This window comes from Chiloscyllium punctatum, chromosome 9 (assembly GCF_047496795.1).
Source record: "Chiloscyllium punctatum isolate Juve2018m chromosome 9, sChiPun1.3, whole genome shotgun sequence".
Classification (NCBI taxonomy): Eukaryota; Metazoa; Chordata; class Chondrichthyes; order Orectolobiformes; family Hemiscylliidae; genus Chiloscyllium; species Chiloscyllium punctatum.
In genome coordinates this window covers 20,960,347-20,986,005 of record NC_092747.1, presented here as the reverse complement: position 1 = coordinate 20,986,005, position 25,659 = coordinate 20,960,347, and the positions used below count along the sequence as shown (strand labels likewise).

The window sequence follows — 25,659 nt, the reverse complement described above, 5'->3', positions numbered from 1 at the left end:
TGTCACTTAGAAATGAGTCAGAGATAGTCAGCATGACTCTGTTAAGTGAAGGTGCTGCTGTACAAATTTGATTGAATTCTTTGAGGAAGCAAAAATGAGGATCAATGAAGGTAGTGCAATGGATGCTGTCTACATGGATTTTAGTAAGGCATTTGACAAGGTCTTCTGACATGGCAGATGGGTCAAAACGTTAAAAGTGGGCGGCACGGTGGCACAGTGGTTAGCACTGCTGCCTCATAGCACCAGAGACCTGGGTTCAATTCCTGCCTCAGGCGACTGACTGTGTGGAGTTTGCACATTCTCCCCGTGTCTGCGTGGGTTTCCTCCGGGTGCTCCGGTTTCCTCCCACAGTCCAAAGATGTGCAGGTCAGGTGAATTGGCCATGCTAAATTGCCCGTAGTGTGAGGTAAGGGGTAAATGTAGGGGTATGGGTGGGTTGCGCTTCGGCGGGGCGGTGTGGACTTGTTGGGCCGAAGGGCCTGTTTCCACACTGTAAGTAATCTAATCTAATCTAATCTAATCTAATCTAATCCATGTGATACAGGGTAATGTGTTGAACTGAATCCAAAGTTGGCTTAATAACAGGAAACAAAGAGTAATGGCTGGTGGTTATGGTTGCTCATGCAAATGGAAAACTGCTTCAAGTGGTGTTTCACAAGGCCCTGTGTTGAGACCTTGCTGCTTGTTTTAAACAGTAACTATCTGGACTTGAACGTAAGGACACAATTGGGAAATTTGCAGAGGACTTAAAAATTGGCCATGTAGAGGATAGTGTAACTGAAAGTTCCACAATGACATAGATGGTCAAGTGGGTAGGAAAGTGGCAGATGGAGTTCAACTCTGATAAGTGTGAGGTAATGCATTTAGGGAAGTCAATCACAATAAATGGAAATATATTGAGAGGGGTAGATTAAGTGGGAGATCTTGGCACACAAGTGCACATGTCCCTAAAGGTAGCAGTACAGGTAGATAATGTTGTAAAAAACGTGTATGGAATATGGAATGCCCTTCTTCATTGGTGGAGATATGGAATACATAGAAGGAGAAAATGATGAAATGTATGCGACTTTGGTGAGGCCACAACAGGAGTATTGTGGACAGTTTTAGTCACCACATTACAGGAAGCACATAATTGTTCTGGAGAAAATGCAAAGAGATTTTACTAGAATGGTGCCAGGACTGAAGAATTGTAGCTATCAGGAGGAATTGGAGAGGTTGGGGTAGTTTTCCTTGGAAGAAAGAAGGCTGAGGGGTGACAAACTTGTGAGGGGTAGTGATAGAGTAGCCAGGAGGAACCTATTTCCTTTGGCAGAGAGTTAAAAAACCAGGTGTCATAGATTCATGCCAAGTGGCAGAAGGATCAGAGGGGTGTGAGGAAAACATTTTTTTATGCAGAGGGTGATAGGTGTCTGGAATTCGCGACCTGATTTGGTTGTGGAGGCGGAAACCCTAAACTGTTTTAACAGGTACCTGGACCTTCACCTTATGTGCTGTTGGCATCCGGGCTTTGGGTCACATGCAGGAAGGTGGGATTAGAAAAGGCATCTGAGTGTATTTGGGCCAGCATGGACAAGATAAGGTGAATAGCCCCCTTCTGTGTGGCATTGTTCCTATGGTTCGATGAGCTTTTCATCTTGGCTGCTACTCCCAATCTGATTTCCCCCATTTACAATCACCTGTAATTATTTCAGTCCTGTTATCAAAAACACCTAATATTTTATCTTGTGTACCTTGCCCTAGATTGTGATTACTCTTGGGTGGCTGTAGACTGCTCCCACTAGTGACTTCTTTCCCATAATGCTCCTCATTTCCACCCAAACAGATGCCACATCTGGCTTCTAAAACAAGGCCATCTCTTAACTGTTGCACAAATGCCATCCTTGATTAACAGTGGTTGATTAACTTACTACTTTTATATTGTATTATATTGTGTTCAATACTCAGGACCTAATCTTTGACTTCCTGTTGCCAAGTCTCCATAATGGTTACCAGATCACCTTCATTTACTTCAATCCATGTGAGCTATTCTTTGACCTTTTTATGAATGTTATGTACATCCTTGTACTGAACTTGTCTTTTTGTTACCTCTATAACATCTATCTTGATTATTTGATTATTCCTTGTTTCTTTTCTCTCTGTGCCTCCCTGCCATTACCTGAATCATTTCCCATATTACTATTTATCTGACTTGTCTGTCTCTTCTTTAAGATACCACATCTTTCCACTCTCTACTCCCTCCTTATGCAATTTTCAAGTGTTCTAGCCCATTACAGTCCAATGGCACAGCCTCACTTTCCCCAGTATTAATGCTGACAGCTATCAAACTGGACTCTACATCTTGAACATGAGTCTTTGACACTCATATTCAGCTCTCTAAATTTATGCTTTTGAGGTTCTGATTTTAATTAGGACCGAGCTCTTCATATTTTCTATACAGAACTTCTCGTCCACTTCCACTTATGTCACTGTACATGGACCTTGACTACTGGATACTCCTCCTCCCATGGGAAGTTCCTTTCCAGCCATGAGCAGATATTCTGAACTTTGGTACTTGACAGGCAATGCCCTGAGCCCCAATCTCATCAAACAGACTGGGAAAATCTTAAATCATTTGGAAAATTGCAGAGGATTCTGTGTCCCCTTACCTACGTACCACTGAAAAGATCAGATCACCCTAATCTAAGTGGGACAAACAATCCAGACCTTTCTCCCACTCCCTGATGCTTTGCAGCATCTGTAATTCAGCCTACAGCTTGTAAACTCTGAGGAAAAGCTGTTCCCCCTTCAGACATGCTTGCCCTGGGTCAGATTGGTATCCAGGAGTTCCCACATGCTGCAGCCTTGATACATCACCTATTCTGCCATCAGTAATGATTTTTAATTATTCATATTATTTATTTATCAATGTTGCATTTTCTAAGTATATAAGCTGAGGGTAATCAAACTATGTTAAAATGTAAGAATTGAAAAGGCCTTAACTACTTAATATAGTCACACCAAACAGATGCTCTATAGAAGGGCAAGATTCAATTTCAATCAGCTCCAATGAATATAGCTCTCATATTTTGGCAGGAAAATCACAGAGGATAGCTGCCAGGGTTGTGTTGCGTCCATCTGGGAAAGCAGACATCACTATCTCTTCATCCAGCCTTTGTTCCTGATATCAATTTGCAAAGAGATAAATTCAAGAACTCCTGTCCCCATAGGAAAGCAAAATATGGTGATAATGGGGCAAGCAACTTGGAATAGAAATTCATTCCATGTACTGGCCCAAAAGAGGTGGTGCAGTATCTGACACCAGTTATACACAGTGTCTAATATTATTTACATTGTCTGCACCACTGCAAAAGACAAATTTCTACCTGTGATATAAGAGAGTACCATTTCAAATAGCATCTCTGCTAATTGCTGCCTATTTCAAATTCACCAAGAACTATGGGCTTTCGGGATCACTGATTTTAAAATGACTTTTTCCATTGTCATGACCGCGATGGACTGAGTGTGTTGTTGGTCTCATTTCGCTACTTCCGAGGTCACATCAATATTTTGCTCAAGTCTCGAAATAACTAGGATATAGAATATCCTTTATTCCATATAACCAGTTATATACTTTCATGATATTAAACTTAGAAAGACAAGATCCATCAAATGATTTCTTCAGTAAACACAAAATTATTGAGTTATTATCAACCAAACCCATTCAATGAAGATGCAGAATTGATTAACATATGCAATTTGTAGATAAAAGGTTTATCTTTCAAAATAATCTAAAACGCACTTCAGGTAAAGGGGAGAAAGGAACAGATTGCTCTCTGCAGGGATTCACTCAAATAAAACTTTCTGGCCAATGGGTGGTATTCTTGGAGGGAAATACAAAAAGGTGGAGGATAGTCAAGAGTGTTGATCTGGTGGGCACGTCGCTAATCATTCACGATTGCTTCTGCAGATCTTGGCAACACAGCTTGCTCAGGAAACAGAATACGGAAGGTTTGTTTCAGTCACTTTCCCAGAACAATCATTTTTTACCTTCTCACAACCAAGGTGTTCCAGTAAAAGCAGTCAACAGCTTGTCCTGAAGCAGGTTTTCCTCAACTAATTCCCAACAGAAAGAACTCTCCAAGCTGTTCCAACAGCCCAGCAGGGGATCTCCCATAAACACACTTCCAATAAGCCTTAGTAGAATATTGTTGCAATGTCCAAAGGCCTTTCAGTCACCTTTTTAAAAAAACCAACTCAGATTACCATGTAGAATTTAAAATAGACCCATTTTTTTCACAATCCTTCAACACTCAAGCCCTTAAAGAAATATTAAATTTTAAAGTGCTTTCATAACATCTTGAACTGCAATATGTACTTTCTGCAAAATGGGGGAAGCAAACTCGTGATAATCACGATTAAATGGCCTCTGACACTTCTCAGATATTAAAACACTGCCATTGTTTTCAGTGCAAAAAAGATCCAGTATCACACAAAATATGCGAATATGCTTTCGGATTGTTATTGTACTATTCTTACAATGACAACAGAGAAATGGGAGATTGCAGAGATCAGTGGGAAGTGCACAACACCTTACAGGAATGAAAATCCTCGACCGTCAAAAGCATTCTCCAGTTCACAGCTATCAGTATTCACAGGAATACTACCAGTTGCAAACTTCCCTCCAAGACACACACCATCCTGGTTTAGAAACGTATCACTGTTCCTTCACTATCACTGGGTCAAAAATCCTGGAACTCCCTCCCTAACTCTGTAAGTGTCCCTGCACCCCATGAACTTCACCCTCAATGTTCATGTGTGCAGAGAGAAGGTTGAATGAAATCATGGAGTAATTTTTAAAATCTCTTCAAAGGATGTGGGTGTCATTGGATGGACCAGCATTTATTATCCACCCCTAGTTGCTCAGAGGATGGTTATGAGGCAACCTGATAGCGAGTTTGGAGAAGATTTGTAGCTCAGGTTGAGGTTCTGGATGTAAGTTTGCTCACTGAGCTTGAAGTTGCGTTTTCAGGCGTTTCATCACCATGTTAGGTAACATCATCAGTGAGCCTCTGGTGAAGCACTTGTGTTGGTGACCCGCGTTCTACTTATGTGTTTAGGTTTCCTTGAGTTGGTGACATAATTTCCCTTGATGACGTCATTTCCTGCAGTGATACCATTCCCTGATCTTTTTCTCAGAGGGCTGTAAGTGGGGTCCAAGTCAATGTGTTTGTTGATAGAGTACCGGTTGGAATGCTATGCTTCTAGGAATTCTTGTGCGTGTCTCTGTTTGGCTTGTTCTAGGATGGATATGTTGTCCCAGTCGAAGTGGCGTCCTTCCTCATCTGTATGTAAGGATACCAGTAAGAGTGGGTCATGTCTTTTTGTGGCTAGTTGATGTTCATGTATCCTGGTGGCGAGTTTTCTGCCTGTTGTCCAACGTAGATGTCATCACAAGGAATGACATCACCACCGGAAATGATGTCACCAACCCAAGGAAACCTAAACACACAAATAGAAAGCAATCACTAACACCAGTGCTTCACTAAATGCTCACTGGTGATGGTACCTGGTATGGTGACGAAACGTCTGAAAACAAACCTTCCAGTTCATTGAGCAAACTTACATCCAGGCAACCCGATTGCTATAGGTTTGGAGTCACACACAGATAACATCAGGCAGATTTCTTTCCCTAAAAGCATTAATGGAGTAGATGTGATTTCATGGTAATTGGCAGTGCGCTACATAGTTGCATTAGACTAGATTTTCACTAAATTCAAATTTCACCATCTGCCATGGTGAGATTTGAACCCTTTTTTACAGAACATTAACATGAGGCTCTGATTACAAGTCCAGTGACATTACCACTACACACCACCTCCCCAGTGATGTTGAAGCACAATTAGGCAAGGATTGCAATAAACAGTGTTCAGCATTTGGGCTCTATTATATACAACAAAAAATAGGAGCTAATTAATTAACCAGTTTGGCCATGTTATGACAGATGGGACTTCAATGAGGACTTTCTGGCCCAGAGGCAGGGATGCTGCCACTACATCACTATAGCTTTTCAACAGATTTGTATGTTCAACATAAATTCATTTTCACTGTGTTTATTCATATAATAACTATTTATTTGCATGAATGCATCTTAACAGCATCGCCTACAATTTCAGCAACAGGCTCAATTTCCTAATTAATTTACCAAATTAAGCAAGCTTGAATTGAAATGTGATGTCCTTACCTCTAGGTCAGAAGGCTGAAGTCCTACCTACCCTAGAGGTGTATCATAACATGTCAAACAGGTTGAATAGTTATGTGAGTTTTGGCTGTGCAGATACATCTCAAGGTATTGGATTGTGCAATAGAAATGAAGTCCACATGGCTAATTGAAGTGGCATGACATTTATTTTCTCATTTGTGACATGTGAACGTTACTGGCAATATCTGGATTCATTGCTCATTTCTAGTTGTTCTTGAGAATATGAGCTGCCTTTTTGAATTGGTGCAATCTGTCTGGTGTAGGTACATGCATGGAGCTGTTAGCAAGAGATTTCCTGGAGTTTGGCCCAGCAACAATGAAGGAATGGTGATAGAGTTCCAAGTCAGTTTGATGAGTTGTTGTTCTTATGTTTCTGCTGCCTTTGTCCTTCCAGGTGGTAGGGGTCACAGATTTGGAAGGTGCCATCAGAGGGACCTTGGTGAGTTACTGCAGTGTGTCCTGTAGATGGTACACACTTCTGCCACTGTACACTTGCCGTGGAAGGAGTGAATGTTGAAGGTGGTGAGTGAAGAGTCATTCAAGCTGCTATGTCTTAGGTAGCCTCAAACTTCCTGAATGTTCCTTACACTGTATTCAACCAGGCAAGAGGAGAGTATTCCGCCACACTCATGGCTTGTGTCTTATAGGTGGGCAGGCTCTGGGGAGTCCAGAAACAGGTTACTCACCACAGAATTCATATCATCTGACATGATCTTATTACCACACTATCAATGTTATAAGTTCATTAGAGTTATTGGTCAACAGTAACCCACAGGGTGTTAATGTTGAGGTGATTCAAAAATACTAAAGCTGTTCGATTTCAATGGGATAGAGAATCATAGACCACAGGAGGCCCTTCAGCCCATCGAGTCTGCAATGACAAAAAAAATCTAAATCTACTCTCGCCTCACTTTCCAGCATTTTGCCCATAGCCTTGAATGTTACAACATTTCAAGCGCTCTTCCAAGGACTTGTTAAAGGTTCTGAGATTTCCAGCTTCAACTACCCTCCAAGGCACTACGTTCCAGATTCCCACCATACACTGAGTGGGATTGTTTTTCCTCAAATTCTCTTTAAACCTGTTGCCCTTCACCTTAAAATTACCTCTCCATGTTATTAAACCTTCTCTAAGTGGCACAGCTATTTTCATCCACACTGTCCATGCCCCTCATAATCTTATAAACCTCAATGGGGTTTGCTCGAAAAAAAAACATGATTTATTTAGATTGTCTCTTATTGAAGATGGCCTTTGTTTACTGATTGTCATCACTTGTATCTGCTGGAGATTGTAAGCAGATAAGTATGGGGCCCTCCTAAGTGGGGATAATAGCAGCTAGAAGGTGCAGAATTGGATTGGAGTACCTGCATCAGATCCTGCCCAGGGAAACTGTCCCCAATTAAGTCTGGGGCACATTTAGTTTCAAATATTTCCAAATCAACATGTTCAACATTATTATGCACAAATGGAGCAGGTAGGATTTGAACTTGGGCCTCTTGGTTCAAAGGTAGCGACACTGCCACTGCACCACAACAGGCTATTGTCATTATGCTTCATACTAGGATCTTATCCAGTGGAGCCGATTTCAATTCAGCTCATTCATGAACTACTTGCAATTAATTAACCCTGAATCCACCAAAATTTATTGGCAGCTCAAGGATGCAGTGGAACTCCTATAGCTCTCTCAAACCTCTTCAGGGCTGCCAAGCTAACACTGCTAGGCTTGTTTGTGGCCTTGTAAGCAGATCCATTATTATCAGGTACTAAGTGCCCAATTTTGGGACCAAGTTTTGGAAGGTGAGCTGACGAATGTCACCCTCTGTCTTCATGTCTGACCTTCTCACCACCCCATTCATCCCAGAGCAAACCCTTCCCCATGATTCCCTTCCCAGGCCTCTCTCCACTGTACAGGGATCCATTGGAGATGGATTGGATTGGGTTGGGTTGTGGAGCATTGCCAGCCCTCCCAATGGTGAGTTGTGTGATTGGGAATCCATGTCATAGTGTCATAGAGATGTACAGCACAGAAAAAGACCCTTCAGTCCAACTCGTCTATGCCGATCAGATATCTTAAGTTAATCTAGTCCCATTTGCCAGCACTTGGTCCACATCACTCTCAATCCTTCCTATTCAAATACCCATCCAGATGCCTTTTAAGTGCTGCGGTTGTACCAGCCTCCACCACTTCCTCTAGCAGCTCATTTCACTCATGCATCACCCTCTGCTTGAAAAAGTTGCCGCTTAGGTCCCTTTTATATCTTTTCCCTCTCACCCAAAACCTTTACCCTCTACTTCTGCACTCCCTTACTCCAAGGAAAAGAATTAGTCTATTTATCCTATACATGCCCCTCATGATTTTATAAACCTCTACAAGATCACCCCTCAGCCTCCAATGCTCCAGGGGAAACAGCCCCAGCCTATTCAGCCTCTCCCTATAGCTCAAATCTTCCAACCCTAGCAACATCCTTGTAAATCTTTTCTGAACCCTTTCAGGTTTCACAACATCCTTCCGATAGGAAGGAGACTAGAATTGCACACAACATTCCAAAAGTGGCCTAACTAATGTCCTGTACAGCTGCAACATGACCTCCCAACTCCTGTATTCAATGCTCTGACCAATATGCTCTCCATATGCTTTCTTCGCAGGATAGCATGATGGCTCAGTGGTTAGCACTGCTGCCTCACAGCGCAGAAACCCGGGTTTGATACCAGCCTCAGGCAACAAGAGTTTGTACATTCTCCCCGTGTCTGCATGGGCTTCCTTCGGGTGTTCCAGTTTCCTCTCTCGGTCGAAAGATGTGCAGGTTAGGTGAACTGGCTATGCTAAACTGACCACAGTGTTCAGGGGTGTGTAGGCTAGGTGCATGCTAAATTGCCCATAGTATTAGGTGCATTAGTCAGGGGTAAATAAGGGGAGTAGGTCTGTGTGGGTTACTCTTCAGAGGGTCGGTGTGGACTTGTTGGGCCAAAGGGCCTGTTTCCACACTGTAAGGATTTTAATTCTAATTCTATCCTGTGACTCTACTCTTAAGGAGCTCTTTCTTCAGCAACACTCCCTCTGGACACTACATTTCCAGCTGATATTACAATGCAGATCCTGTTACAGAATCTAACTTCAAGTAGCAGGATGCCTCATGGAAAATCACAGCCCAAGCAAACACAATCAGCCTGTGGGAGTGACAGGTTGACTAACATTTCAAATCTCTCATATTCCCAATAGATGCGTATCCAACCTCGGAGGTCATTTACACATGGACAAACGAAACTCACAAATCAGTGGTCGTGGCAGAAGATGGATCACGTCTAAATCAGTACGATTTATTAGGTCAAACTGTGGGCAGTGAACTTATCCCATCGAGCACAGGTCTGTTTATACCTTCATCTGCTTTTGCTTGAGGATATGAGATAACATCTACTGTTTAATTCAGGCTTTTGAAACATTTCAGTGGGTCAGTTTCTCTCCACTCTGTTCCAAGTGCCAATAAATTGCAAAGCTAAAAATCATACAACACCAGGTTATTGTCCAACAGGTTTATTTGGAAACATTAGCTGGAGTTGTGATTTTTAACTTTGTTCACCCCAGTGCCAATACTGGCACCTCTAAAACAATAAATTGCCAGTTATGATATTATGGAGACTACTCCAGCACTTTGTTTTTCTTTCAGATTTTCAAGCATCCACAGTGTTTTGCTTTCATATAATTAAGGTTACTGAACCAATGTCAGATTTCCAACATTTGCTGGCTTGTTTTTACTTTATACTGGGTATGGCTACTATCCTTACAAAACCATTTCATATGTATGCTTTGTACTGAACTAGGGTAGACAAACAGGAGGCTGGAAGAACACAGCAAGCCAGGCAACATCAGGAGGTGGAGAAGTCAACATTTTGAGTGTAACCCTTCTTCAGGGCTGAGGGTGGGTGTAAGGGGAACTACAGATAAAGGGGATGGGAGGGAAGGGTGGTAAGGTGAGGATAGGTGAACACAGGTAGAGGGTACTGCTACCTTGAGCAGCCTACAGCCCCAGAGAACTCAGCCCCTTCCCCTCCCATCCCCTCCCTTCCACTCCTCTCAGCCACTGACCAGATTCATTCCTCCCATCAACCAACCAGGTTGTACCATCTACCTGTCTCTACCCATCCCCACCTCCTTTATCCACAGCTACCCTCAGCCCCAGCCCTGAAGAAGGGTTACACTCGAAATGTCAACTTCTCCACCTCCTGATGCTGCCTGGCTTGCTGTGTTCTTCTAGCCTGGATTACTGGTACTGGAAGAGCACAGCAGTTCAGGCAGCATCCAAGTAGCTTCGAAATCGACGTTTCGGGCAAAAGCCCTTCATCAGGAATAAGATTTCCAGCATCTGCAGTCATTGTTTTTACCTCGTGTTCTTCTAGCCTCCTACTTGTCTACCTTGGATTCCAGCATCTGCACTTTTTTTTGTCTCTTATACTAAACTAAAGCTCATTAGATAGTTTCAGTAAAATTGCTATTCTCCCAGGACACAGTTGGTGATGAACCAGCTAACCGAGCTGCTCCACAAACAGTGTCTCCATAAAGTGGTGTTGTTGGATTGAAGTGGTTTCTGATCATGGGGGAAACCACCCTATAGGTCCACGTGATATAGACCAGGCGACCAAACATTGGCTCTGCATGACATCATCCCCAGTGAAAGAATCCTTCTGATTGGCTACTGACTGTGCTATTTCACACCCACGTAGCCGGCAGCTGTTATACAGACGCGCAGGGTTGTCTTCAGAATAGACAGGTGTTATTCTAACGTAGTAGTTTTGTTAAACTATGCTGAAGGCATTGTTTTACCTGCGTGAATGATTTAAAATCTGTTGTTAGAGCCAGTAACAGAACTCCACTAAGGATTTGGAATTAAGGTTTAACAATTTGGGTTTTACTTAAATTATTCGGACAAACGATGGTCAAATACAGCAAAGCATTTGCTGTACAACGACTGATTTCACTTCGAGCTTTGGAGGATTTCCAACAACGATAGTGCTCACAGACTGGCATTTGTAAGGGTAAATGGCCAATTCGCAAACTAATATGCGAGATGCTTTTGACATTGAATGAACCAGTTTTTTTTTTGCACACGCGTGCATGGGCACATGCTCAAAAGACTGCTGGGAAGGTGACTCAATGCAGTGTTTCTGAGAATTTAGGATAGATGCATCTGATTTCATGGCAGTTGAAAAAAGAAACATGAATTTTAAAAAAAGTTAATACAGGAGCCCACACTGAAACATCAAGCAACCCTCATCATGTGGGAGCTCCTGGTTGTGTGAGGAATATAGGAAGCCTATAGGAAGCGCTCTAACCTTCATGTCCTATGTGTGCTCCAATCTGCCTTTCGGATTATAACAAGAGGTTTGTTCCTTTCGCGTTGCGTGGTATTAGAGGGATTTTTATTTTCCTTTAAAAGGGACATGGTTTCAGTGTTACCCAAACGGGCTCACAGAAATCCACAAATGATTGGAAGTATAACAAAAGAGGCAACTCAAGACAGAGCACGTGAAAAAAAAGTAACACGTTGAAACTATTTACCAGGCCAGAATGTGCACCCTGAGGCATTTTCTGCTTCCTTTCAAAGAGGACATAGACACAGCCTGCTTCAAAGGTCACTAAACGAATGATTCATTTGGACGCGGGGGGGGGGGGGGGGGGGGGCAGAATGGGCTGTCTCTGTGCTATAATGGTGTTGGGTTCCTGGTACCAGATTAATTTGCTGAAAATGTGTTGCTGGAAAAACGCAGCAGGTCAGGCAGCGTCCAAGGAGCAGGAGAATCGACGTTTCGGGCATAAACCCTTCTTCAGGACTGATGCCCGAAACGTCTATTCTCCTGCTCCTTGGATGCTGCCTGACCTGCTGCGCTTTTCCAGCAACACATTTTCAGCTCTGATCTCCAGCATCTGCAGTCCTCACTTTCTCCACCAGATTAATTTGCACCGTTAACATCATTCCTCGTTCCAAACAGGCAATATTGGTGCTGATAACATTTTGTTTCCCCGCCCTCTCCCAAACGGGTTTAGGGTGACAGACAAAAGTCACTTCCTGTTTGGTTGATCACTGTGGGAAAGAGGCTTTTATATTGGCAGCGCAAGGCGGGTTATAGTATCCGCTAGGCAGAAGTTGGTACTGCAGATGCTGGAGATCAGTCTAGATTAGAGTGGTGCTGGAAAAGCACAGCAGGTCAGGCAGCATCTGAGGAGCAGGAAAATCGACGTTTGGGACCTGCTGTGCTTTACCAGCACCACTTTAATCTTGACTATAGAATCCGCCAGATATTCCTGATGAAGGGCTTTTGCCCGAAACGTCGATTTTCCTGCTCCTCGGATGCTGCCTGACCTGCTGTGCTTTTCCAGCACCACTCTAATCCAGAACCTGGTTTCCAGCATCCACAGTCATTGTTTTTACCCTATAGAATCCGCCAGTCTACAATGTTCCAGAGACATCCCACAGTGAATGCTCGCTCCCTACCCTCCAGCGCTTATTCTGAGCAACATTCTGGGGCGAGTGTCCACAGCACTGGACAGATCCGCGAACTCTGATAGATGTTCATACATTTCAAACTGGGACTCACCAATTGACGATCATGGCCGCGTTATTTTCTGCAACGAATGGAATTTCCCCACTGGCTTTCAACAACACGATGCTAACCAGGACACCCAGTGCTTCTAACATGGTCCTGCTCGGCGGTCTGTCCCTCCAACTCCTGCTATCTCTCTCTCTCTCTCTCTGGCGGTAACAAGTTCAAAAAGGATAGCAACACGGCCACATGAGAGGAGATATTCGACACATTTTCACTTCACACCGTGTGGCCTTTCCGCATTGTGCCGCTCCGTGATGTCTCAATGGGCCATGGCAAACACGAGTTGTGAACTTGTGGTCTATATATTTTTTTACATGTTGGGAGTCTGGCGAAAGAATAATCCACAGGTTATTTTTGTGAAAAGCAACCTGGACGGGCGCCGTGTGCAGTCCCGGTCAGAGGACGGGAATCAGGGCGGAGTAGATGTGACACAGTGCTGGATGCAGATTGCAAGAAGGGATTATAGGCGCATAAAAATCGGCTTTCCAACAGCGAGCAGCAGCCGTGACGGGCATCAGCGGTGTGTCTCCAGCTCCTGCTCTCTCACGGACCAAGATCTGAAGTTATTTATGGCCATGGACATCACACATCCAAAAACACTGACTGAACATGTTATGAATGACTTTCTTTGTTTTTTAATACATTTTTATTTGACTGAGAACCCTTTTTTTTTGCCTTTCTTTACAGAAAGAGTTAAACGGCAGTGCAAATATATATTAAAAGAAAGAACGCTCTATAAATCTGTCCTGGGGCACAGCTTATCTGAGGTGGAATAGTGGTGTAGTGACAAGCCGCACATCTGACAGCTGTTTTGACGCCTGTTGCAGGATGATTTATTGTGCATTCTGGTTGCAATTTGAGAAGTTGGGATTCTGTCCATTACACCAGCGTAAGAGTCAAAAGTGAACGTGATTCTGGAAGTGGCAGAGGCCAGATAGGATGCGGTTTTTTTGAAACGTTCTGTCAACATCCATAAACTGTCTCCCAAAGAGTGCATAGTTCCGTCGTATGTTTGTTCTACCAGGTGCCTTCCTCAGCTCCATTTAAAATAAATTTTGTTAATTTGGTCTTCCCTGTCCCTCAGTTGCTGTTGCCCGTTTTTGGTATTCTTGAGAATTGTCCTGGTGAGCGCAAAACTAGAGACCTCCACTAATGTTTGTTTGTTTTTCAGTTCTCTAGGTTCTGTATTACCAAACACGTATTTTTATACCTGAGAAAAAGGTATGATAAAAATACCAAATCATATAGTTCAACTTATAATTCATTCATAAATTGGTGCTTGTTGCCTGGGCAAGAAACAGGGTTAACCGATTTGGACAGGAAAATTAAATGAAGTCCAAAGTCATTTCAAATCTATCAGAGCAGAAGTGGAGTGATTAGGTATAGAAGTCAGACTGGCAGCACTCCCAATTTAGAAGGATGTGCCTGCTAACATTATTTCACTAATGAAAAGTTAATGTGTTCTGTTTGTTGAAATCAAAAGTGGATACATTTTCTGTTTACCTGAGTATTGCTGAAGAACATAGACAGGATCCTGCATCAGGACAGATACAAGTATATCAAATTGGAAAGGAAACATCACTTTATAACTGTTGATTATTATCTACATCATTAAGTGACACATACATGCTCTTCACCACACAGCAGAAGCATGATTACTAGATTGCACCTCAATGTAACTATTCCAACACTATTTATCTGTTTTGGTTTAAACCAATGTTCTCACTCCTTCAAAGGCATTGCCTCAATTCTGCACTCATTTAAAATATGATTTTGCACACTGATAATTCTTAAAAAGCAGTCAGGAATGGGAATCTGTGGATAGTTTTCCATTCTTCAGCTCCTGAGGTCAGTTGTTGTTCTGTTTTGTCAGTAACTGAGACAAACACAGCCCTCAGATTGATCCTAATACTTCCATGGTCTGCATGTGTGCATATTTTTCCTCTTTTCTAATTTTTATTTAAAAAAAGCTTAGTTTCCCAACCAATTTATGGTTTTGTGATCTTTTCTAATCAACCTGTTCAGAGAGATGTTGTTGCATACCTCTCGAGCAGATGAGACTCAAACACAGGCCTCCTAGCTCAACAATATGGATACCACCACAATACCCCAAGAGCTCCCACCAATGACATTTTTTGAGTATCAATTTAATAATTAACCAGCCTTATTGTATCAGTACATTATTGTTAACACTTTCATTATCGTGTGGTGTAAAACAAGGCAGACCATTCATTGAAAATCACACTGATAATGCAGTGCAACTGTTACAAAGTTAAAATATCCAATTTGTCATCCCATTAATGATTTGAATCTGTTTGGTCAGTCATTACATGGTAATCGCATGTAGTTACCATTCAAGTACTAAGATACAAATGTTTCATTTTCCATTTCCCCCAGATGTTGAGCTGAGGTGATTGGTGCTCAGGGTATGATGCAAGATAACTGGGTACAAATCAATGCTGCCAAATTTCATACTTGATAACCTTTAGTCCTCTGACAACAAAGAATTGTTTTCAGAGCTGGCCAAAGCACCCTCCCTAACTGTTTAGTGCAAGGTCATATTTAAGCAATAATACTGATTAACAGGGAAAAGGACATTGATGAAGTATTATAATCTCTTTAGTTTTTTAAAAAAGGAAAAAGATTCTACTTCCAGTCAACAACTGACGGGATAACATATCAAGTTTCACAGTTTAAGATTTTTATTGTCAGATAAGACAAAAAGCACATCGATTAAACACTATTTTTGTAAGAAACGTATCCTTTGTATCACAGAACCGCACAACTGAAATAAAATACAAAGTTAAAAATCACACAACACCAGGTTATAGTCCAACAGGTTTAATTGGAAGCACACTAGCTTTCAGAGCAACTTTGTACACCCTAGTCCAACACCGGCATCTTCAACTCATGAAATAAAATACACACCTGCACCACAGGTATACTTTACACAGTGTTAAGTAGATATTTAATTTTCGTGGAACTAGTTCAACATGATTCTCAGCTCTCAAGGATTCATGTCTGTGTTTTTTTTTCCTCAGCCTGGGAACGTTTAATCTTAGAAATGTCTTCTATAGTGATGACTTTCCACCTGCAATTGTTGCCCTAGTATGCCAGGCAGCTGATTCGGCCTCAGTTTATCTCTTCTTGAATTTTTTTCTCTTCAATCTGAGCATTAGCTCCCACTTACATTCACGCAAAGTGAACCCCAGCTGCATACGTTTGTCTTCCCTGTCCTGGAATCTTACAGACTGCCTGTGAGCTTTCAGGGAAGTCTTAGAAACCTTTCCCATTAAAATAAAATCCATCTCCATGCCAATGTGAATCATCTTGACCTTTTACCCTGGCTAGAAATGCTGATTAGCTATTCTTGAAACCTCAAATCTCTTTGACCTTGGATGTAAATGGACAATGTAAAACATTAACTGTTGACAACCCAACACACTCTTCACTGATTTTGAAGCATCAGAGGCTTTGGTCATTGTCTCAGAGTGTAAATCCTTCCCAATTAAAACAAAATTTGGTCCCTTTAACATTTAACAATGAAAGATGTATTGTTAGGCAGACTTCAGAACAAGTTAGATCATCGTCAATATTTAAACTAAAGTTAAATTTTGCTTTCAAATTATAACAATCATACTTTACCAAAGTTAAGATGATGGCAAGATATAGAAACATTCTTCAGCAATTTTGTGCCCAAAAGGAGGTCAAAATCACAGTGCCATGTCCTCTATCATGGGTAGAACAAGGTAGCAGTTCCAAATTTACCCTGGTGCAGTTGGCACTAATCTGATCCACTCCAGCTATTAAGTCAGCTGAACCCCCAAACAATCAGAAACTAAATCAGAAATTGCTGGAAAAACTCAGTAGCTCCATCAGCATCTGTGGAGAAACAGCAGAGTCAATATTTCAGTTCCAGTGACCCTTCTTCAGAACTGGAAGAATCCACAAAGAATCAGAGTTGCTGTGGGAACATTCATATTGCAGTCTGGAGTTCTGAAAGGTGATGGTTGTCAGTCTAAGTTTCTTTCATGACATCAGCTGCTCTGGAAACTATCCTGCTCTTTTTGTTTGCTATTGGCATTTTATGAAAGGATTTATAGGTTGGTCATACAAGGAACTGAAGAGGGTCTTAAACTCAGCTGCTGGCTCAAGGATAGGGATGCTACCCACTACAGTACAAGACCTCCCAATTTGAAATATTTAAGTTAAAACGGAGTCTGATTCATATCAAAATGCAAATTGAATTGAATGATTTATTGTAACTTTCATTTTACAGTGAGTAATACAGTAAAATATAATAATGTTTCAACTGTCACTACCAATCTATCACCATTTTGAATAGTTTAAGAATAAAAAGTTAGAATATATAGCTTTGCAAATATGAAAGATATAAAAAATGTAAATATGATATGGTACAGCCCAGAAATCAGTGTAAAGCTAACATGTAATTAAAGTCTATGGAATATTGCAAAGCCAGGGCGAGTGCACAAGAGACCAAAATGGCCTTTCAAACACTTGAGCAAGGAGTAAAGTCTGTGCATTCTCTCAGGGTTCATTTTTTTTTCCTGAAATGCTGCTAATTGTGTGAATATATTAACTTGTATAGACCATTTTAAGTTACGTAATGTGATGCTCATTAGACACTAAATTTGCATTCTGTCACCTCCTTAAGTGAGGGATGTAATTTTACGCATGTCCTTTTTAAGTAAGTTTTTGTCTCTTATTTTAAAGTGCAATATATGCGTTAGTAAGCCATATTTCCAAGTGTACACAAGTGATTCATGCCTGTCTCAAATTTATATCTACTTTTTAAAATGAAAGAAAACCCTATATTTTGCTGAGGAGGAAGATGAAAGAGATAAAATAAAACAAAGAACTGCACATGCTGCAGACCTGAAACAAGAAAAAAACAAATTGTCGGAGAAACTCAGTAGGTCTGGCAGCATCTATAGAAAGAACAAAACAGAATTCTTTTGAGTGACTTTTCTTCAGAACTAGAAGCAACGAGGAAAAGGTGGCATTTCTGCTGATCTTGGATGTGAAGGAGGAAAGGAGTGAATGGACAAGATGAATCCCACAGTGAAAGAGTTAGCAGAAAAGGGTAGGTATACAAAGGGATTGTTGATAGTAAGGCAAGGGGAGAAGAGAAACAAGATAGGTGATAATGGGAGGTATGAGTGTTTGAAAGTGGGTTGGTTGTGCTGAAAGAAACCCAATTCATGATAGGAATTGGATTATTGGGGTAGGTAATAGACATGGGAGGAGGTGTTCATTATCTGAAACTGTTAAACTTGATGCTGCATCCTGATGGTTGTAAGGCTCTTAAGTGGAATATTAGGTGCAGTTCCTCCAGCTTGGCTAGAACACTGCAACAGGCCTGAGACAGAAATGTTGGCATGGAAACCCAGTTGATGTGTTGAAGTGGCAAGCAACTGGAAGTCTGATGTCTTGCTGAATATGGAGATGTGGCCTCCTCTACATTGGGGAGACAGGCCGCCTACTTGCGGAACGTTTCAGAGAACACCTCTGGGACACCCGCACCAACCAACCCAACCGCCCCGTGGCTGAACACTTTAACTCCCCCTCCCACTCCACCAAGGACATGCAGGTCCTTGGACTCCTCTATCGCCGGACCATGGCAACACGACGCCTGGAGGAAGAGCGCCTCATCTTCCGCCTAGGAACCCTCCAACCACAAGGGATGAATGCAGATTTCTCCAGCTTCCTCATTTCCCCTCCCTCCACCTTATCTCAGTCCCAACCCTCGGACTCAGCACCGCCTTCTTGACCTGCAATCTTCTTCCCAACCTCTCTGCCCCCACCCCCTCTCCGGCCTATCACCCTCACCTTAACCTCCTTCCACCTATTGCATTCCCAAGGCCCCTCCCCCAAGTCCCTCCTCCCTACCTTTTATCTTAGCCTGCTTGGCACACCTTCCTCATTCCTGAAGAAGGGCTTATGCCCGAAACGTTGATTCTCCTGCTCCTTGGATGCTGCCTGACCTGCTGCGCTTTTCCAGCAACACATTTTTCAGCTGAGTATGGAGATGGGCTACTTCAGTATCTGAGATGTCTCAAATAGTTCTGAACATTGTGCAACATAAGTGAACATTCCCACATCTGACCTTATGATGGAGAGAAAGCAACTGATGAAGAAACTGAAGGTGGCTGGGCCAAGGATACAACCCTGAGTGATTCCTGCAGAGATATCCTGGGACTGAGCTAATTAACCTCCAACAACCACATCCATCTTCCCCTGTGCAAGATATAACACCAGTCAATGGAAAGGCTTCCCGCTGATTCACAATGGCTCCAGTTCTGCTAGATTTCCTTGATTCCACACTTGCTCAAAAGTTGCCTTGATGTTAGGGGCAGTCACTCTCGCCTGACCTTACCATGGAGGAAATTTCCCAAAGAAAGTGGCTATCATTTGTTAAGGTTGGAAAAGATGAAGAGATGCACCAGTTCCTGAAGTCAAGTATTTCTTCCTCAGCTACCCATGTACTGTGTATTTAAAAAGCAGGAAAGAGAGTGCCCAGAGTATGAAACCTGCCTGCTAAACCGCCAGCTTCTGCAGCATGCTCAGTGATGTTGCATTCTTATGCTGTCGTATAAATTTTAATAAACACAGTTGACCAGGCTGTTCGCTTCGCAAGTATCTGACCACATTGCATCATCTTCCATGCAACTCAGTAATATTTGCAGTTAGATACTCTTGGTCTGATGATCAACGCAGCTTTCTTTTAGGCTGTTTTGAGGGCCTGACAGTCTTCTATCTCAATAGCATCCAATCTCTGGACAGTAATCTCTGAGCCCCACCTCAGCACTTGATGGTTAGTGAAGGTGTCACAATGCAGTCAAACAGATCAATTATAAATCTGTAAATCCTTTTGATACATGTATGTGTTAAGAATGGGAGAGTTTTCGGGTCAGATAGAAGTGTGTCGTGATTGTAGTACAACAGCCTGTCCATGTTTAGAAGATTCCATGTGCAGGTTCTGGCCATGAAGGGAAACCACTTTGTACACATTTTGAGCACCACTGGCCGTGCATCCTATTCCTGATTTTTGACTCCACAGTAAATTATTTTGATATCCGACAACAAATCTCCATGCAAGTGCTACTTAGTGTTTCTATAGAAAGGTATTCAGTTCTCAATTACTTACTAACTTGTGAACTGAGCAAGTTAAGCATCAATGTTACTTATCCAACTTGTTTATTGACTAATAATTGAACTAAAGTGTAGTTGATTATCTCTTGATAGCCAAAACGCAAACCCTAGTGCCTGAACTTGTCAGAATTCTGAAGTAAAATGGAACGTATCAGTAATGAGGTGGAGTTCTCCTGTGCCTCCAAGAACTGGACTGGTATCAAAATGAACAAATTGGTAGTACCTCTTGGGGTGACTTTTCAACTGGTTACCATTTGCTTCTGTGCTGAATAATAAGGTTCCAGGAACTAAAATTTAAAGGTGAGTACGAGTAGGCAGACTAGAATCATCTGTCTGACTGCTGGCTGAGGTTTTCTTGAGACTATTTTGATAGTCATACAACATTGAGACAGCCTCTTCGGTCCAACCAGTCTACGTTGACCATAAACCCAAACTGAACTAGTCCCATCTGTCTGCACTTGGCCAAAGTGCTCCAAACGTTTCTTATTCATGATACAGACCAGCTATTATGATGACTTTCAATCCTCATGAGGTAGGAGGCCATCGAATGCCTCAAACGATAGAAATAGTAGCAGCAGTAGGCCATTTGGCCCTTCAAGCCCACTCTGCAATTCAATATGATGGTTTTGGCGTCAAACAAATAAGATTGAACAAGTGTGATTTTAGAATAAAGAAAACTACTTTCTTCACATATTTCCCCCGTCGTGCCTCATGAAACGCTATGCTCAAGCAAATTTTAATGCACATGCCCCTTAATCCCATGATAATCTCAAGTTTTTGTACTTCAAATAAAAAGGAGCATTTGATTACAAACTGGGGTGATTTCTGCAGCCTGAGATGTAGGAACATTTTCTGCATTTTCTGAGAAAATGAGCGTTGTTGAATGCAGTATTCCTTCAGAGTTAATTCAATCACTTTATTTCAGCAGATAAAAAGTACAATTCAGTAATCCATGGCAGGAAATGTACAGGTGATACAAATTAATCATGAATCAATTTTGATAATCATCAGTGTTCAATTAAAATCACTACGATGAGTCTTTGAGCAAATAAATTCAATGAACATATGGTGTAAATGATGAAAGTTGCAGTCCTTATATCAAATGTACATTAACAAATTATTTTGGAATAATCCCATTTTTAATACCAATTCCTTTCTAATCCATGCTTTCTCTCTTGTGCTTTTCCCTTTATTTGTCACAGGCGAATATGTAATAATGACAGCACACTTTCATTTGAAGAGAAAAATCGGTTATTTTGTCATTCAAACCTATCTCCCCTGCATTATGACTGTTATCTTATCCCAGATGTCATTTTGGTTGAACAGAGAATCTGTCCCTGCCAGAACAGTGTTTGGTGAGTTTAAATACATATTCCTTCGATTTGAGATTAAAGCATGAATGTAAAATGTGCTGCATTTCCATCAGCAGTAATTTGTAATCTTCTGTTGAGCAAGTGGGTTGTTTTTCACAACTGATAGCTGAGCAAAATAATTTCACTGCATTTTTATTTTCCTTTGACAGATCATCCTCTATAGATTAGATAAGGTGGAGGATGATGGGGAGTTGATGTTTATTGCTGGTGACCAATGTTATTTCCTTAAGAATAAAACTTTTGAGGCTTATTTGATGAGATCATTAACTCCATCCAGTTAATCTTAGGGCGAGATTTCTTCAATCTGCTGTTTGGAGTTTAGCTACAAATGGGTAAAATGCATTTACAACATTTTTTAACAAAGAAAGTTTGCATCACCTCCCCTGATTGATGTGGTCCATGAAATATCCTCTCTCCCTCCAATCTTAATTCATAGTCTCTGCTACTCTTCTCCCTAGAGAACGTTAAATTAGGCCTTGGGAAATTGCAAGGTTAGGGCATTGCAGTGAAGATGGGAAGAAACATTTATATAAAGAGCTTTAAGGAGGATTGTGGTGGTGAAATTTGAGGCAGGCAAAAGGGAAGATAAGCTAAAGATTGAAATCACCAAGCATGATAAGTATTTCTGCAAAGAGGCACATGTTGTTGAAGCTTTTTGTCCTGCACTCATCAGGTCAATTTGCAAGAATACCAATTTAAAGTGAAACCCAACATTTGCACTGTATAAGTGTTGGTTTTCCATTCCAAATTGGTTTTCTTGCAAGCTGTCCAGATGTGTATAAGATGAAAATGTTTAGCATACTTGCCTGTTTTCAGCAATACTTATGTTCTATGCTACCAAACAATATCTTTTTAATAATGAGTTTATAAAATGAGATCCTGTGGATGCTGCAAGTCTGAAATGAAAACAATAAAGTCAGGTGAAAATACTGCATAGGTCAAGCAGGATCTGTGAAGCGAGGAACAGAGTTACTCTTTCAGAGTGATGACCTTTCGTCAGATTGGTATGTCCTGAAATGTTAAGCATGATGAGTTACATGCCACAGGCAAAAGACAGGAGAGAGAACATCTCAGACAAAAATGCTGGAATGTATCTTAGAGTGGAAGAAGAGGTGAAGGTATTAGAGGAATAGACCTAGACATCACTGAACTGAAATAAAAACTGAAAGTGCTGGAGAAACTCTGGTAGTCTGGGAGCATCTGTAGACAGCAACTGAGTCAATTTTCAAGTCCTATAATTCTTCTATGAAACTGAAGTAGAAGTTCTGAAGAAAAGTCATATTGAACTCAAAGGGTCAATGTTGTTTCTCCATGGGATGTGGCCAGAATGCTTCTGATTTTATTTTGATCTTCAGCATCTGTAGTATTTAGCATTTATCGCCTTCTAAGTTGGCTCTGGGCAGGCATTATAGACAACAATTTAACTGCAAATTTATTTTTGTCATTGTCTACTCACTGCTGCCTGCTCCCACAGGACATTGGGAACTGCTGAAACAGTAAAACCTTTGAGACCAGGTACTTTCTTTCAGCAGTGATCCTTGGAAAGCATATTTTGTAGATTGCAAACCTGGGCTCTTGTGTATACATTGTGAAACCGGATGCAGAATTGCACCTCCTGCTGCCATTACACTTTGTAGGTGCCAAGTGGCAGAGATCTTGGTCAGCATCAATACCAATGATTCGATGTGGGTTGAACTCCTCAAGCATATCGCAGCCCTAGCTTTGGAGATGGCAGCTCAAGAGGCTTGGTGGCCTAATTTGTCTGTTTGCAGATCCACACAATGAGACAATCACTCTGCACCTTAGCAGTTACCAAACAGCAATTGGGTGCAAGGCTGTCCAATTCAGTTGTGCTTCAAGCCAGCCAGTGGGTTTCTTGTTCTTTCCTGACTGAAATGATGTGCAGAATTACTAGGAAAAGGCAAGAAGGAGATTGACACTAAGTCAAAATGTTCAGAGTGATGGTACAGAGATGGTGGGCTGAATGGCCTCCTTCAGCAACAATTCTGTAATTACATGATTTATTTTTGTTTGCCATTTCCCTTTTCAGGGTTGGCAATGGCTACTAATGGGATCAGGTATCACAGTTGCTTTGTTCCTTAAAGTAGTCATTCCTTTTTCTGTTACTCCAGCCATGAGTATACTGCCTGCACTTTTCCTGAATGTGTACCTGAAGTCATATGAATGAATGGACCTTACTTATCATATTTTTAAAAAAGTACATTTCCATTTGTGTATAAAATCCTCCATCTATTTTTTTTTCAGGTGTAAATAACATCAGTAGTACAAAATCTAGGCATTAGCACCTTGGCTTTCAAATGAGAAATTGTCATTTATCCAAAGTGTTGATTCCTCACTTTTGCCTTTCTGCTGAATCACACAGCTATCTTTTCATGTGGTTGGAACATTACACTTTTCAACGTGTGCTAACCCAGTGTAGCACAGAATAACTCTTCCAAATTCAAAGTATGTACCTTGCTTGTGATGATTCCTCCGTGACTGCATGTGCATATAGCAAGCAGAATAAATTTCATGTAAGAGCTATTCAACATTAAAATGAGATAATCAATAACATTTAAGTAGGACAGATTGCATGGAACAGTAATTTCCTCCAACACCAAGAGTAAACCTCAGCAAGTGCAGAGAGCTTGATCATGCAGGATAGTAAAATTCAACATTGTAGTCCGTTATTTTGACTCCCTTCACCATATTAATTTGCATTTCGATATGTAAGTATGGAATAGACTTCTTTCAATGACATGTCTGATGTATTTAATAAAAGATGCCAGTAACTTAGTCCAGACCACCCTTCAATTTATCTCCCAGCTATTGGGAAAATACATGGCATCTGCTTGGAAGTGCAGCTGAATGCATGGATAAAACTGGAAACTGTCATGTAGGAAATTATTTGTGCACAAATCCATTGACACAAGCATAATGGGCTTAGCGTCTCACCTTTCTGTGTTACTATATATTATTCAATTTTGTGCTTCAAGATTAACTGTATTAATGCAATTTGAACTTCTGGTCACTAGTTTCCATTTATCATCTTTGATGGATCCCCTTGATCCTTGATTTCTTATCTCAATTCATTTTAATTAAAACTCATGCTACTTTCATGGATCCAGCTAATTCTTTTGAAGCCTGGGTCTTGGCTTCTTTCAAGCCTCAAGTCCACTTGCAATCTACTTTACAAAACATAATTTAAGACCATAATACTCCTGAGGATATAGGAAAGGTTGTCACACTGACCACCTTTGGACCTGGATTTATAAGGAGATAGCTGTTCTCATCTGAGACGGTATGAGAATGGCTGAAGTTATATTGGCATAGAGATTAGAAAGTGGCCTAACCAGCTATGTACATATGCAGAGGTTCTCATGTAAAATATCTGATTGAAATCATTTCCCTTTAGTCCCCCACATGTATCAACTATTCCTAAATATTTATGTAGCCTCGGCTTCTACCACTAAGTAGCCTTGTCTATAGAAGGGAACAGTCATGAAGATGTCTTAGCACTGTCAGGTGGAAGGTGAATATATACAAATTGTAACTGAGAACAGAATTGAGCATGATCATTGTGGAAGCCGTGTTGGGTAAGTTGCCTCAGAGCATTGCCTGGCTCTGTTGCTGTCGCTTTGGCACAAGCACAACTGAAATCCTGATTAAGGTGCACAAACTGGGAGCAGAAGAGAAACCCAAGAAAATTCATCTGTGGTCAAATATCTTCTCATCACTGTCCAAGCACATCAGGTCCTCGAGCTGTTATTTTCTGTAGCACCTGTCAGTGTAACAGAGTAGCAGTGTTGCACTGAAATGAATCTGTAAGGGAATCAAGGGTTCAATGGAAAAAGCAGGAAAGTGGAGTTGAGGGCAATAAGATCAGCCGTGATACAATTGAGCAGATTCAATGGGCTGAATGGCCTGCTTCTGCTCCTATATCTTAAGATCCTTTGTAGTAGGTTACCAAAGAAATGGACAGTATTCTTAACGTCAAACCTTGAAAAGAACCATGGGCTTAAGGGGCATCAAGGGAAGATTTTGGGCACGATACCAATGGTCCTTAAAGTAAGATAAGAGGAGAGAAAAAAAATGAATTCAAGCTGTGTCCTTGTGACATAGCATAAATGGTGAAGGCAAAAGCAGATGTCTGTAATTCAAGAAGTTACAGTATTTAACTGACCGATTATTGTAACTTTGCTAACAGAAGTATCATGCTAACATGCAGAGATGAGATTAAACTTATATGTTAAACATTGAAGCAAAAATATAAATCT

At 41.3% G+C, this 25,659-nt stretch overlaps 2 protein-coding genes across 6 annotated transcripts in view; one reads left to right on the top strand and one right to left on the bottom strand.

The window, feature by feature from the left end:
• The window catches only part of gabrb3 (gamma-aminobutyric acid type A receptor subunit beta3), a 686,618-nt gene that overhangs the window by 524,837 nt on the left and 136,122 nt on the right, over positions 1–25,659 (bottom strand). Inside the window, exon 1 of one of the 2 annotated variants that reach the window (XM_072576991.1) lies at positions 12,828–13,251. The exons of the other annotated variant lie outside the window; for it this stretch is intronic. Within the exon in view, the coding sequence (XP_072433092.1) occupies positions 12,828–12,928 (101 nt within the window). The 5' untranslated portion in view covers positions 12,929–13,251. Of the gene's footprint in view, positions 1–12,827; positions 13,252–25,659 lie in introns of those variants that run through there. 2 annotated transcript variants of the gene reach the window in all.
• gabra5 (gamma-aminobutyric acid type A receptor subunit alpha5) overlaps positions 1–25,659 on the top strand; it is a 124,742-nt gene that overhangs the window by 77,841 nt on the left and 21,242 nt on the right. For 3 of the 4 annotated variants that reach the window (XM_072576996.1, XM_072576998.1, XM_072576995.1), the window contains exons 7-8: positions 9,457–9,600; positions 21,212–21,364. In XM_072576996.1, coding sequence (XP_072433097.1) covers positions 9,457–9,600; positions 21,212–21,364 — 297 coding nt within the window. The remainder of the gene's footprint in view (positions 1–9,456; positions 9,601–21,211; positions 21,365–25,659) is intronic. The other variant, XM_072576999.1, reaches the window with a different exon arrangement.